Raw genomic sequence first — 14,059 nt, forward strand, 5'->3', positions numbered from 1 at the left:
CACCAGCACATACAAGCTGTGAGGCAGTGTGCATGTGCTGAGTGAGGGGTCTCCAGGGTGGCATAATACATGCTGCAGCCCTTAGAAACCTTTCCTGGCAACAGGGCCCTTGGTACCAGGGGTGCCATTTACAGGGGACTTGTATGTGTGCCAGGGCTGTGCTAATTGTGGGAACAAAGGTATAGTTTAGGGAAAGAACACTGGTGTTGGGGGCTGGTTAGCAGGGTCCCAGCACACTTTCAATCATAACTGGCATCAACCAAAGGCAAAAAGTCAGGGGGTAACCATGCCAAGTAGCCATTTCCTACAATATGCAGAGTCAGATTCCTACAGCATGCCAGTGTCTGGAGAGGTATCCAGACCACAGGCCTCGCCCAACTCCTGTGCCCAGTCCATGCTAGGATCATACTGGTATTCAGAAGGATCCAGGGACCCCTCCAATCCTTTCCCGTATTCAAACAAATAAGATAAAGGGTCAGAATCTAACCTGGGGTGAATAGGCCCCATCGAAGAAGGCGGTGTCGGTGACGCCAGTCCGACCAAGCAGTGAGGGATCAGGATTTTGTTGACGTTGATAGAGGGCATTATCGTATGTCAGGGGCATTGACAGTCGAGCTGGTGCCAGGAAAGGTCTTAATGGTAGGACAGGCATCAGTATGGATCAGGGAGTGGGTCAGGAGGGAACTTTGATGGTCGGAGCCAGAGCCACTGGTGCGGAAACCGAGGGCCTTAAAAACCGAACACTTTGGGCCCGAAGGCACCGTAGCGGGCTCGGACTGGCCAAAAATGAGGTGCATGGCCTCACAGAATTCCTTTAACTGGGCAGGGGTCGCTCCAGCTCCCGGAAACTCAGGGAAGGGTGGAACAGACCCAGAAGGAAGGTCCGAGGACGGAGGCCTAGAGCGTCAACGCTCCTCCTTCGTTGCATCTGCTGAGCGATGGGGCGAAGTCGAAGGATGACGAGATTTCTTCGACTTATTCTTCTTACCTTGACTCGAGGACTTAGAGGACGGCGAGTGGTGGTGGCTCTGTGAACCGTCTCCAGACCTTACTCTCGAGCGAGACCAGGACCGATGCGGAGTCGGGCACTGGGCCACCATAAGCTTGAGGGACCACTGCCTCAAGGCCTTTGGGTGCATGGCCCGGCACTCGGAGTACGACTTCGGGTCGTGGTCCCGCTCCAGGAACCACAAACCGACCCGATGCTGATCCATCACTGACATCATGCAGTGACAGTCCTCGCAAGGTTTGAAGCCGGTCTTTGGGGGCATCTCTACGCACCACAACTTCACCAAAAATCCGAAAGAAAGGTTGAAGCAGTCAAAAAATGACTAGGCTAGTTCTCTCCGGATCAGCCCGTGGCGCCGAAATAAAAGAACTGATGTCACTGCGCTGAGGCAGGTCTATGTACCACTCCCAATGTAAAACCCCTAAATTCAGGATTTAAGGGCTTCCCTGAACCCAGCTCATCAGATTCCTGGTGACCTGAAGAATACAACAAGAAGGAAGAAGAAGGACTGCTAAGCTGACCTCCAGCAGAGAAAACTGAAGCCACCAACTGATTTGGCCCTAGCCCTATTGGATTGTGGGCAGCTTTTGAAGCCCCTGCTACAAAAAGTCGACGCATCTTGCAGGACCAGTGACTTCTTAAAAGCCCCAAGAGGACTACCTGCACCCCAGAGGACCAAGAACTCCCAAGGACAGAAGCCCTGTCCACAAAGAAACTGCACCAAATGACTCCGGAACTGTCCCAGATTCTTGAGTCCTCTACTCTGCACCCCATGCCCACAGCCCATATCCAGGTGGACCAACGGGCTAGAGCAGGTCCCTAGGCGATTCCGACCTAGTGTCCATCCTGGATTGATCCCTCCTGACTAACAAAACAAAGCCTGCAGACTAAATCCAATGGACCCCCCCGCTCATGAAAGATCCTGACGAGGATGCCCAAAAGGTACCCTGCATCCCCAGCCCCCTATCCTTGGGGAGCCAGACATCCAGTGCAGCATTGTGCAGCAGGCGGCCCTCCTCTTTGTCAAGCCTGTGGTTTCCCTGAACCGACCTCTTGGACCCAGCCTGTAGCATGTTTCTGACCCCCGGGGTCCTCCTATTCAAAAGTACTGGAAACCCAAAGCTGAGTTTGCACCCTGAACCCAGCCGCCCCTGTGCCTCTGAGGGTGTGTGTTTGGTGCTGACCCCGCCCCCCCGAGGTCTGCCCTCCGAAGACGCAGGTACTTACCTGCTGGCAGATACAATTCCGAGTGCCTCCGATCTCCACAGGAGCCCATTCTAAACCTTGCCTCAACTTAGATCTCGGCACCCAGCCGGACCCGTGCTGGTGGTGGTGGGTGTTTGGGATTCAATTGAACCCCAACCTGTGGACATCCTTACCCCGAGAGACTGGAACTGTAAGTCTTGTACTTACCTTGAAAATGTGCTAACTTTTCTTCCCCCCAGAACTGTGTTTGAAAATTGCACTGTCATCTTTTCAAACAGAATATTGCTATTTATTTGAGAACTGTTTAACATACCAAATTGAAACAAAGTGGTGTTGATACATACGCGTGCTACTTACCTACAAATGTACAATATTTTATCTTTATAAAAACCATTAGCCTGGAGTTAGTCATTGAGTGTGTGCTTCTGTCATTGCCTGTGTGTGTACAACTCCTTTGCTCTACTCACTGATAAGCCTAATCTCTCGACCACACTACCACAAAACACAGCATTAGCACTGTCTACTTTAGCCTCTGTTAAGCCTCCGGGGATCCCCTGGACTCTGTGCACACTATATCTCATCTGGATATAGTATATACAGAGCTAGCTTCATACCCCGCTATCCTTAAAGAAATTCAGAATGGAGTCTTTCTCTCCAAAGAGGCGCAACCTATCAAGGTCACATGCATTAACAATGCGTGTACATCGCCAGAAAATCTGGCTGATCTCATCCAAGTCTGTCTGTTAATAAAGGAATCAAGGAATATGACATCATAAGGCTAAGTAGGGTAGGGGTAAGCCATCCCCTCACCATCACATCAGTATCCTGAGGCGCACCCTGCTCTGGCAAAGGATCAGAGTTAGAAGCCAAAAGAACATGAAGCCTCTGCTGATAACTATGACGTAAAAGAGGTACCAGGTTAGAGTCACGCTACATTAGAACTGGTTGCACTTTTGCCATTCTGCAGCTCAACATTGGTTGAACTCTGGCTGTTCGGGGTCTGAAATGGGCATCAGCACCGGATCAACCACCTGCGATTGTAGAATCAGTAGTAGCACTTTTCAAGTCTGTATATCAATACCGATTGAACTCTGGGTGTCGGCAGTTCGAGAGTCCAAAATAGACATCAACTCCAGATTATCAGCCTGTGCCAGTGGAATCAGCACTAGCATCGAACTCAGGGTCAAACAGTAAGTCTGTATCATAGTCTATACAGGCCTAGTAACGGGTCCCAGAGGCCCTGCCAGGTTACCCGATTGGAGGCCCTAGCAATTCTGTGGGGTCCAAAGGGAGTCAGATGCGCACAATATTTGCACTATGGCATCTTGAGTAGACGATGGCCTTGAGAACTTGGGTTGCTATGGGACCAACTGAGTAATCAGTTCCACGGCCATAGACCTTGAGGTAATGAGACTTAAATCTTGATGCCAGTGTGCCTTCTTTTTGAGTCATGGTAGCAGGGAAAACAAACAAATGATCATATCCTGCTGACGCAGTTGGCTAGTAGAATGTTAGGTTTACTGATGTTAAGATTGCTGCTGGGCAGAGGCAGAGCTCCAAAAGGATGGCATTTAAAATGCGATGTAACGCAAAGTAACTCAGCAGCACTGTCCACATAATTAGTTGAAAATACAGTGAGAACAAGTCAGAGTATACAGCTACAGTGTTCGCAAAAAATTGTAAAAGGATCATGATTCAGAATGTTCCTTACCTCATCCGATATTTGCTGTGCTAACCGTATAGCAACATTTCTTAACATACACTCTGATGTTGGATTTGGAATGTTCTGGAGGGCATTTTGTAGCACCACTGCTTGATCGTGAGTTGCTTGATTTATCTGGAATAGACTGTCCTCATTAGGTAAACGAAATATGAACCATAAAACACACAGACTCAATTGAGGAATTAAGAAATATTTTTTATAACCGCTTATACTGGTGAAACTAAGAGTACATATGAACCACAAAAAGAAAATAATTTTGAAAATAAATCAATCAAAACACCACCACCTTTAGAGAAAAATAAAAATGAAAACACTAGCTAAGATTTTGGGAATCACTCAGGATCAACAGTAGTGATGTGCATTTATTTGAGTGTCAAAATTTGACTTCACATCAAGGCCAAGCAACAAAAGATAGAAAGCAGAGAAGCAAGTATAGTTTTTACAGAAATCTTAGCTTTCTGGCACATTTTCATTTTACAATATCCGATAAATGCGAAACAAATGCCATAACAGAGATCCGAGGGACCATAGTAACACTCTGTCCTACTGGGCTAGTACGTGGCTAATTCCAGGCAATAACTATAATCTTTTCTGTGCCAGTCCATAAGGATTGTCACTAGAGTGATGAGAACTAGACATCAACAAGCGCTGGCATAGCCAATACGTCTCACCTTTGGGACCGTATAAGTTTTTAACAATGCAGCACATTATCCTGGGTGCTGTGCTGCCAGGGATTTAAGAGCTATACAATTGCTACACGCAACCCTAAAAAAATGCCAATTGTCTTAGAGAGAGAATTTGGGAGGACATTTAGATCTGTTGACTTTGGAACTGGGAAGCCTGGTTCAAGTCTCGGCATTGGCTCTTCCTGTGCGTTAAAAAAAAAAAAAGAAACCTTATGTTTCAATCCATGGAGGAGGTCATTGAAAAAGAACAATAATATGAAGCATGCGGCTTAGCCATATGGGCGTCAAAAGCATATTAGGAATTAAAGTTTGTTTACACACCATACACAGCTACATTCTGGTTGGCAAGTGGATTCAGTTAAGCATGTTTCTCATACACGAGCCAAGTGCTCCGAAATGAACCATTGCCGATACAAAGCAGAACACAAGCAGAAAACTAACAAAACAAACCAAGGCAAAAAAAAAAAAAGTAGCGTGCCAACACTAACCTAAATGGGCGATCCTGCAATAACCCATGTAACAGGGTCAGTCTCCAGGGCTGGACAAAAAGTAAAGCATTTACCAGAAAAACAAAAGGAATTTTGAAAGGCAGTCCAAGGAATTAATGAAAGTGATGGGTGTGGTGAAAGCACACAGAAGTACATTACAGCATTTCAAGAGACAGCGCATGTCCACTGCCTAGGCTTAAACTAAATAAGAACAAGGACTTGGGTAGTGCAGTTGAAAATCTGGAAAAGGGTGCAATATTGTGAATCTCAGTCTTAGCGTTTTTCATATATCAATATACTCTTCGACTCCTGCAAAGCATCCTCAGACCACAAAATCAAAATGGGGTTTGTGAGCACAGCACCTAGTTAGTTGCCATGGTGTACTATTTTGATTGATGCGTTTTACTACTCTGGTCATGTTCAGTTTGAAAGGTGGTGTTACACTGGCATTCTATGAATTGATGCACAGTTTATTTGTGTTTTCGGGTTTCTATTAGTGTATTTTGTGTCTTTGCAGGTGTTTGATGACATGACTCATATTCCCAAAACACCATACATGCTCTTAAGGGCATGAGGCACAATTATTAAAAGTTGGGTGACCAGCAATGCACAGCATAAGGGACAGGTCCTCCAGTTTCTTGATATGCTGACTGTACTGCAGTCACTATACATAAAACTGTCAGCACGGTGAAGAAATTCATGATAAGCTAGTTGATAGTATAGTGTTCCAAAATGGATCTTAAACCATATATCAGATTCGTATTCTCTACTACCAAACAGTGAGAATAAAGAACAGCACTTCTGACATTAAAGAAGACATTGTGGTAGAAACAAAGGAGCATCCTTATTTGATGAAGTTTAGGAACACAGAAATAGAGAATGTATCAGACACTGACCTCAAAGTGACAGCTGATTCAGTAACATGGAGTTGTATAGTAGATATTGCAAAATTGACAGGCTAACATTTTGGAAGAACTTCAAACTGAGGCAGCAGGACGCTTGTGTATTGAAGAAAATCAGAACTTTTTGGACCAATTGAAAAAATTCCCCTTATCCCATCTCCTAGAAATGAAATCATTATGACTAAAGTCGAGTCCATCAAGCCAATGCAGGGCTGAATTACAGAAAAAAGAGCCTACCTGAAAGCTGGAAAGTGTAGCCATTCCATGAGCAGATTACCAAGAAACTATTTTCAAAGCTAACTCTGCAATTCTAAACAATGAAAAACTATAAGCAAAGGCTAGCCCAGTAGAATACCTGAAGAACAAGTTATTTACCTTCAGTAACGTATTATCGAGTAGAGACTATCTAGCTGCAGATTCTTTACCTTTATAATTTCCTTGAGTCAGCTTGGAATCTGGAACTTTTACAGAGCAATACCCTTGCTGTCGGGTAGCGTTGTTTGAGGTTACCCCCTACGTTTTGTCTTTTGTTGACGCCAGTTATGATTGAAAGTCTGCTGGGACCCAGCTAACCAGGCTCCAGCACCAGTGTTCTTTCCCTAAACTGTACCTTTGTTCCCACAGCTGGCACAGCCCTGACACACAGATAAGTCCCTTGTAAATGGCACCCCTGGTACCAAGGGCCCTGTGGCCAGGGAAGGTCTCTAAGGGCTCCAGCATGTATTATGCCACCCTGAGGACCCCTCATTCAGCACAAGCACACTGCCTCACAGCTTGTGTGTGTTGGTGGGGAGAAAATGACTACGTCGACATTTGCACTCCCCTCAGGGTGCCATGACCACCTCTTACTGCCTGTGGCATGGGTAAATCACCCCTCTAGCATGCCTTACAGCCCTAAGACAGGGTGCACTACTCCACAGGTGAGGGCATAGTTGCATGAGCACTATGCCCCTACAATGTCTAAGCAAAACCTTAGACATTGCAAGTGCAGGGTAGCCATACAGAGTATATGGTCTGGGAGTCTGTCAATTACGAACTCCACAGTTTCATATTGGCTACACTGAAATCTGTTAAGTTTGGTATTAAACTTATCAGCACAATAAATGCACAGTGATGCCAGTGTGGGCTTTATTAAAAAATACACCCAGAGGGGATCTCAGAGATGCCCCCTGTAGGAAAGTAGCCTCTTTCTAGCTTGGTTACCCACATTTTTGGCCTTTTGTCAGTGTGTTTGACTGTGTCCACTGGGATCCTGCTAACCAGTGCCCCAGTGACTGTGCTCTCTTCTCTAAACTTGGTTGCTGGTAACTTTTTATCCCCACAATTGGCATACTGGTGTCCCCATATAAGTCCCTAGTATATGGTACACAGGGCATTGTTGATCCAGGGGAACCCTATGGGCTGAAACAGTTATTCTGCCACCCATAAGGAGCCCATGTAAAGGGTTCTGCATGCACTAACTGAGGTGCCCCCACTAACTCAAGCAAACTTTTACTGGACTTCATGAGTGCGGGGATGCCATTTTATGTGTGTACTGGACAAAGGTCACTTCCTATGTCCGGCTACATAATAGTAACTCCAAACCTGGGCATGTTTGGTATCAAGCATGTCAAAATCATACCTCAATACTGATGCATTTTATAGGAAGCATGATTCAATACACTCTGGGGCTCCTTACAGGACCTCCAGCATTGCTACCACCAGTCTTACAGGGTTTTCCGGGCAGCCCAGATGCTGCAACCCCTCAGGCAGGTTTCTGCTCTCCTGCTGCTTGACCTGATCATGCCCAGGAAGGCAGAACAAATTATTTCTTTTGGGAGAGGGGGGTAAAACCCTCTCCCTTTGGAAACAGGTGTGACTGGCTTGGGAGGGGTAGCCTCCCCAAGCCACTGGCTTGCTTTGGAGGGCACATTTGGTGCCCTCCGTCCATAAACTAGTCCACACTGGTTCAGGGACCCCCTGCTCTGGACAATGGAAAGGGGAATGACCACTGCCCTATCCATCACCACCCTAGGGGTGGTGCCTAGAGCTCCTTCAGAGGGTCCCTGGGTTATGCAATCTTGATTCTAATGTTGGCAGTGGACTCTGGGAGCATCTGAGTGGCCAGGCCAGGCAGTGACGTCAGAGGACCCTCCTGATAGGTTCTTAACTGGTTAGGTGACCAATCCCCCTGTCAGGGCTATTTAGGGTCTCTCTCTTGGGTGGGTCCTCAGATTTGGGCCTGCAAGATTCCAGCAGGATTCCTCTGCAACCTTCACTAAGTCTTCTGGCCTGCAGATCTGCAACACAGGCGGTGGTCCGGAGCAGTCCTCTTGATCCTCTCTGCCAGATGACCAACTCTGGTGGAGGTAAGTCTTTTCCTTCCCACGCAGGATAGTACCCATGTGCACCGTGACTCTTGCAGCTGCCAAGGCTTGTTTGCATCTCCTCCAAGGGATCTTCAGGCGACGCGTAGCTCCAGCCCCCAGCACTCCATCCTGCAAAGCACAGCCTCCTGCATGGTTCTCCTGCTGAGTGGGATCAACTTTTGTAGTGCTGTGTGGGCACCTCCTACGTCTCCTGTGTCCCCGAACTATGGGACTCCTATGAGTGCTGACTCTGCTCCTGTGTAGGCTCTGCGATGCTGAGGGTCCCCTGCGACCGTCCCTCCTGGGCCTTGCTGGTCCCCGGCAGCAGCACTTTTTCACTAACTGCCAGTTTGCATGTGCCAAGGCTTGTTGGTGGAATTCCTGCACCAACACCCATCTGCAATCTTCACTCCAGCGTGGGACATCTTCTGCATCCATCTGGAACTCTTCTCCTGCTCCTGGGCTGCAGTGCTGACGTGTTCTTCAGTACCGTCGACCAACTCCTGCATCTACAGCTGGGTGGGTAGTACCTCCTACTCTTCCTGGACTCCACTGTGACTCTTGGACTTGGTCCCTTTTCTCCACAGGTCTTCTTTCTTTAGGAATCCGCCGCTGGTTTTCTTGCAGTCTTCTCTGGGTGTCTTTTTCTTCTTTTCCTCCTTTTGGGTGGTTTGGGGAAAATCCAGTGTTTTACTGCTGCATTTCTTGACGCTGGTGGGGTACTACGTTACTTACCTCTGTGGTTCTCTAGTACTCCCAGCTCCCCACTACACATTTTACTTACCTAGGTGGGAGTATCTTGTTTGTATTCCATTTAGTATATGGTTTGTGCTCCCCCTAGGGTCACTATTGGTTATTACTGTTTGCACTGATTTCTAACCTTTTCTATGCCTATGTCTATGTCTTATTGATAGTGTATATATTTAGTGTATTACTTACCTCCTAAGGGTGGGTCACCGGTCTAGTAATTTGTGATTAGTTCCAAAAATAAAGTACCTTTATTTTTGTACAACTGAGTGTTTTATTTCATGTGTGTAAGTACTGTGTGACTGGTATTGCATGAGCCTTGCACGTCTCCTAGATACGCCTTGGCTGCTCATGCACAGCTACCTCTAAAGAGCCTGGCTCTAGACACTACCTACACTACACTAAGAGGGGATACCTGGACCTGGTATAAGGTGTAGGTACCATAGATACCCCACCACACCCCCAGAATGTTAGCCAAACTACCAGTGCAGGACTGTTCAGTCTGTGCCAGCCTGCCACTTCCAGAAAGAGTTTCTGACCACATGAGAGGAGAGCCTTTGTGCTCTCTGTGACCAGAAACAAAGCCTGACCTGCAGGAACTTTAACACCTGGTGGAAAGCCTCAACGGCTCAAGCCTTCGCCTTACAGTGCCCCAGAGCACTCCAGCTAGTGGAGTTGCCTGCCCTCCGGACAAAGGCCCACTTTTGGCAGCAAGTCTGGCAGGATAATTAGGAAAAACAGGGAAGAGTAAACACCGCAACTAGGGCCACCCTTAAGGTATACAGAGCTGAGATGACCCCATCCCCACAAAATCCTCCATCTTGGTTTGGAGGACAGGGTTAGGAATGCGCCGCCCTCCCCAAAGGGAGTGGGCATGGAAAGGGTGTAGCCACCCTCAGGGACAGTAGCCATTGGCTACTGCCCTCTGAACCCAGTAACACACCTAAATACAGGATTTAAGGGCTCCCCTGAACCCAAGTCGTCAGATTCCTGGCGACCTGACAAGAATGGACTGCTAAGCTGAACCTCCAGCAGAGAAGAAGGAAGACAACAACTGACTCGGCCCCAGCCCTATCGGCCTGTCTCCTGCTTCAAAGCACATGCACAAAAACAGCAATGCATCCAGCGGGAACAGCAACCTCTGCCAAGCTCCAGAGGACTGCCCTGCATCCAAAAGGACCAAGAGCTCCTGAGGACAGTGGCCCTGTCCAAGAAAAAACAACACCCAGGTACTCCAGCACCACTCCTAATGCGTGAGTACTGCCCACTCTGCTCCAGACACCCATGTCCTGGTGGCCCAACCAACTAGAGAGGATCCCCAGGCGATAGTGAGTAAGTGCCCACCCTGGATTGACCTCTCCACCCCTCCACAACGATGCCTGAAGAGGGAATTCCAAGGACACCCTCTCCCCCACCCCGAACGCGAAAGCTACGAAGATATGACACCTAAAAGACCAGTGCACCCGCAGACACCAGGCCTTGGAGAACCTGACCTACGCTGCAGCTACATTTAGCAGGTGGCCATCCTCCCTGTCCAGCCTGTGGTTTGCCCAATTCGACCTCCTGAACCTCGCATGCAGCAACTGAGTGACCCCCGGCATCCCTTCATAGAGAATCATTGGAAACCCAATGCCTTGTTTGCACCCTGCACCCAGCCGCTCCAGCACTGCTGAGGGTGTATGTTTGGTGCCTACTTATGATTCTCCCCCCCCCCCCCCCCCCCCCAGTGCTCCTCTAAACTCCCCAGGTCTCCACACTGAACACACGGGTACTTACCTGCCTGCAGATCTGAAACAGAGTGCCCCAGTCTCCGTTAGAGCCCATGTTAAATTTGCCTCAAATTTGACCTCTGCAACCGGCTGGCCCTGTGTTGCTGGTGGTGGGTATTCGGGGTTAACTTGAACCCCGACCTGTGGACTTCCTAAAACCCAGAGACTCGAAATGTAAGTTTAGTACTTACCTGCAAATCGAACTTTTCTTCCCCCCCAGGAACGGTCTCTGAAAATTGGACTGTCCTCTTCTAAAACAATATTTTAAAAACTGTATAATTTATCTATTTCAAACAAAGTACTATTGATATACGAGCGAAATATGAATCTATTAAAGTACTTAACCTGTAACTTAATCTTGTGGTTCTAGAAATAAATTAAGAAAAATATTTTTGCTATATAAAAACCATTGGTCTGGAGTTAAGTCATTGAGTGTGTGCTTCTATTGTCTGTGTGTACAACAAATGCTTTGCACTACCCTCTGATAACCTTAACTGCTCGACAACGCTACCACAAAAGAGAGCACTACTATTATCTACTAAGCCTCTGTTAAGCCTCTGGGGAACCCCTGGATTCTGCCCACACTATATCTCATTTTTATATAGTGTATACAGAACCCACTTCCTACAAAATCTTAATGCAGAGTACAACCCATCTAGAGATGGTCCGTTTCTGTACTGCCCAACCTTCCTTTGCACCCACTTAGCCTACTAAGAGTTGGTCATCCACCCGGAACTGTTTTGTACAGAGGAGAATGCCAATGCTCTTTTTGGGTTCAGGCGTCTGAGTTTCCCCTCTTTCTTAGAATGATGTGGGGTGCATAAAAAGTAAACAAGGTGATGGATTGGCCTACATGAAAGGGTATGACTACTTTGGAAGAAAAGAGGCCCTAGTGCGAAGCACCACTATGTCAAGCTAGACAGAAAGGGCGGCTGAGATGACAATGCCTGCAGCTCACTCACTCTACAAAGAAGATTGCTTTGAACATGAGACTCCTGAAATGCCAATTGTGGAGGGGCTTGAAAGGAGCGCACACAAAGAAAGTCAGAACCAAATTCAGATCCTAAAGGGGCATAATGAATGAGAACATAGCAAAAAGATGTGCAAGACTGTTGAGGAACCTATGTACAATAGAAGACAAACAAAGAAGGTTTACCAGGCAACAGCATAAACACATAAATAGCAGACCAATAACCCTTAAGGGTGCCCATAGCGGGGGGAATGGGGGTGTACAGACTTGTCTGTGCACCATGCCACAGATTTCCTCCAATGACCGGAGTATAGTGTTTTGCTGGAGGGACGCCTGGGTGCCAAGATTACGTTACAGAATTTGGGAGAAAGGGCAAAGGCTGTCAACTGCCACCGCTCAAACTCTACGCATGAAGGTGGATAGTGGACAGGTTCGGGTGTAGAACCCTTCCCTGCAACAGAAGATCCTCCCAAAGGTGTAGTGTGGTTGGAGGATCAATGGACAAGCTCAGGATACCATACGCTCGGTGCCCAGTCCGAAGGTACAAGGATTACTTTGGCCTGGTTGTTCTCGATCTTTTAGAGAAATCTGGACAGTAGTAGTATGGGTAGAAAGGCGTAAGGAAAGTCTGAGATCCACTTGAGACGAAAAGCGTGTTTGAACGATTGTGCCTTGGAATCTTCACGGGGCAAAACTGCTGACATTGAGCATTCTCTGTGGAGGTGAACAGATCTAACCAAGGCTCTCCCCACTGCTGAAAGAGAACCTGCGCCACCTATGGATGGAGATGCCATTCGTCATCTGCTAGGTATTTTTGGCTGGGTTTGTACGCTTAGGACTTTAGAGAGCCTGCCAGATGTTGAACCACCAGGGATATGCCCCGGTGTTACAGCCACATTCAGAGGTGCAGAGTGTAGGAAGCTGGCCTGGTGTGTGGTGAGCATCTATGGTGTCCAGGTATAACCAATTAGTGACGTGTAGGCAGTGTATAGGAAGTCAGGGTTCTATAGAGTTAGCTGTGGATGAGCAGCCAAGGCATATAGGAGACATGCAAGGTTTATGCAATACCACTACATTGACCCAGCACTTACACACATTAACCGGTACTGTGCCTTGGACGAGGTGACCTTGTCCAAGGCACCAGTTCCTGTGTGCCTTGGACATGGTCACCTCGTCCAAGGCACAGGAACTGGGGGGAGCGCTAGCGCTCCCCCCCTGTGCTCCCCACCCACCCCCCCCCAAGGCAGGGATAGAAGGGGAAGCCCTTCCCCTTCCATCCCCGACCCCCCCCCCACCCCCACAGGGCCTCCCGCTTCAAAGGGAAGGGAATGTATTTCCTTCCCTTTGAAGTCTCTCCAAGCGTTTTAAAAGCCGGATTGCTTGCAATCCGGCTTTTGAAACGCCCACTAGACACCAGGGATTTTTTTTTTTTGTTGTTGAAAGTGGCATAAGGGAGCGACCCCTTGGGCAAGGGTCGCTCCCAATGGGGGGCATTTTTTAGCAAGGCCTTTTCTGCCCCCCCTGGGGGCAGAAACCTCTAGGGCACCGGGGATCATTTTTTTTTTTTTTCGTTTTAGGTGGGGAGCGACCCCTTAGACAAGGGCCGCTCCCCTAGGGGGCAAATTATATTTAGGCCATTTCTGCCCCCCCCTTGGGGGCAGATTAGCCTATTTTGATGAGGCCGATCTGCCCCCAGGGGGGGCAGAAACCACTACGCGGCAGGGCAATTTTTTTTTTTTTTTTTTAGAGATGGGGAGCGACCCATTAGGCAAGGGTCGCTCCCCTGGGGGGCAAATTGCATTTAGACCATTTCTGCCCCCCTTGGGGGCAGATTGGCCGATTTTAGGTCAATCTGCCCCCAAGGGGGCAGAAACCACTAGGCACCGGGGATTTTTTTCTTTGGCGCCAATGTCACGCAGGAGAGTGATCCCATAGGCAAGGGTCGCTCCCGGGAGGGCGGGTTGGGTTGGGGGGGCAAATTTATTTTAGGCCATTTCTGCTCCCTCTGGGGCCGGCTGAGCTAGAGGCCAAAATCCACAGGTAGGCACTTTGCAAAAAACCCCTCTGTTTTCTGTGAAAAAATGTGATGTGACCACGTTGTGTTTTGGGCCATTTCCTTTTGTGGGCGCTAGGCCTACCCACACAAGTGAGGTACCATTTTTACCGAGAGACTTAGGGGAACGCTGGGTGGAAGGAAATTTGTGGCTCCTC

The 14,059-nt window shown here is 48.1% G+C and overlaps 1 protein-coding gene across 4 annotated transcripts in view; it reads right to left on the minus strand.

Annotated features, from left to right (window-relative positions):
• Window positions 1-14,059, minus strand: part of USP9X (ubiquitin specific peptidase 9 X-linked) — a 1,493,361-nt gene that overhangs the window by 595,647 nt on the left and 883,655 nt on the right. For all 4 annotated transcript variants that reach the window (XM_069204214.1, XM_069204212.1, XM_069204215.1 and 1 more), the window contains exon 24: window positions 3,927-4,052. In XM_069204214.1, the coding sequence (XP_069060315.1) occupies window positions 3,927-4,052 (126 nt within the window). The remainder of the gene's footprint in view (window positions 1-3,926; window positions 4,053-14,059) is intronic.

Source organism: Pleurodeles waltl, chromosome 8, assembly GCF_031143425.1.
Source record: "Pleurodeles waltl isolate 20211129_DDA chromosome 8, aPleWal1.hap1.20221129, whole genome shotgun sequence".
Lineage (NCBI taxonomy): Eukaryota > Metazoa > Chordata > Amphibia > Caudata > Salamandridae > Pleurodeles > Pleurodeles waltl.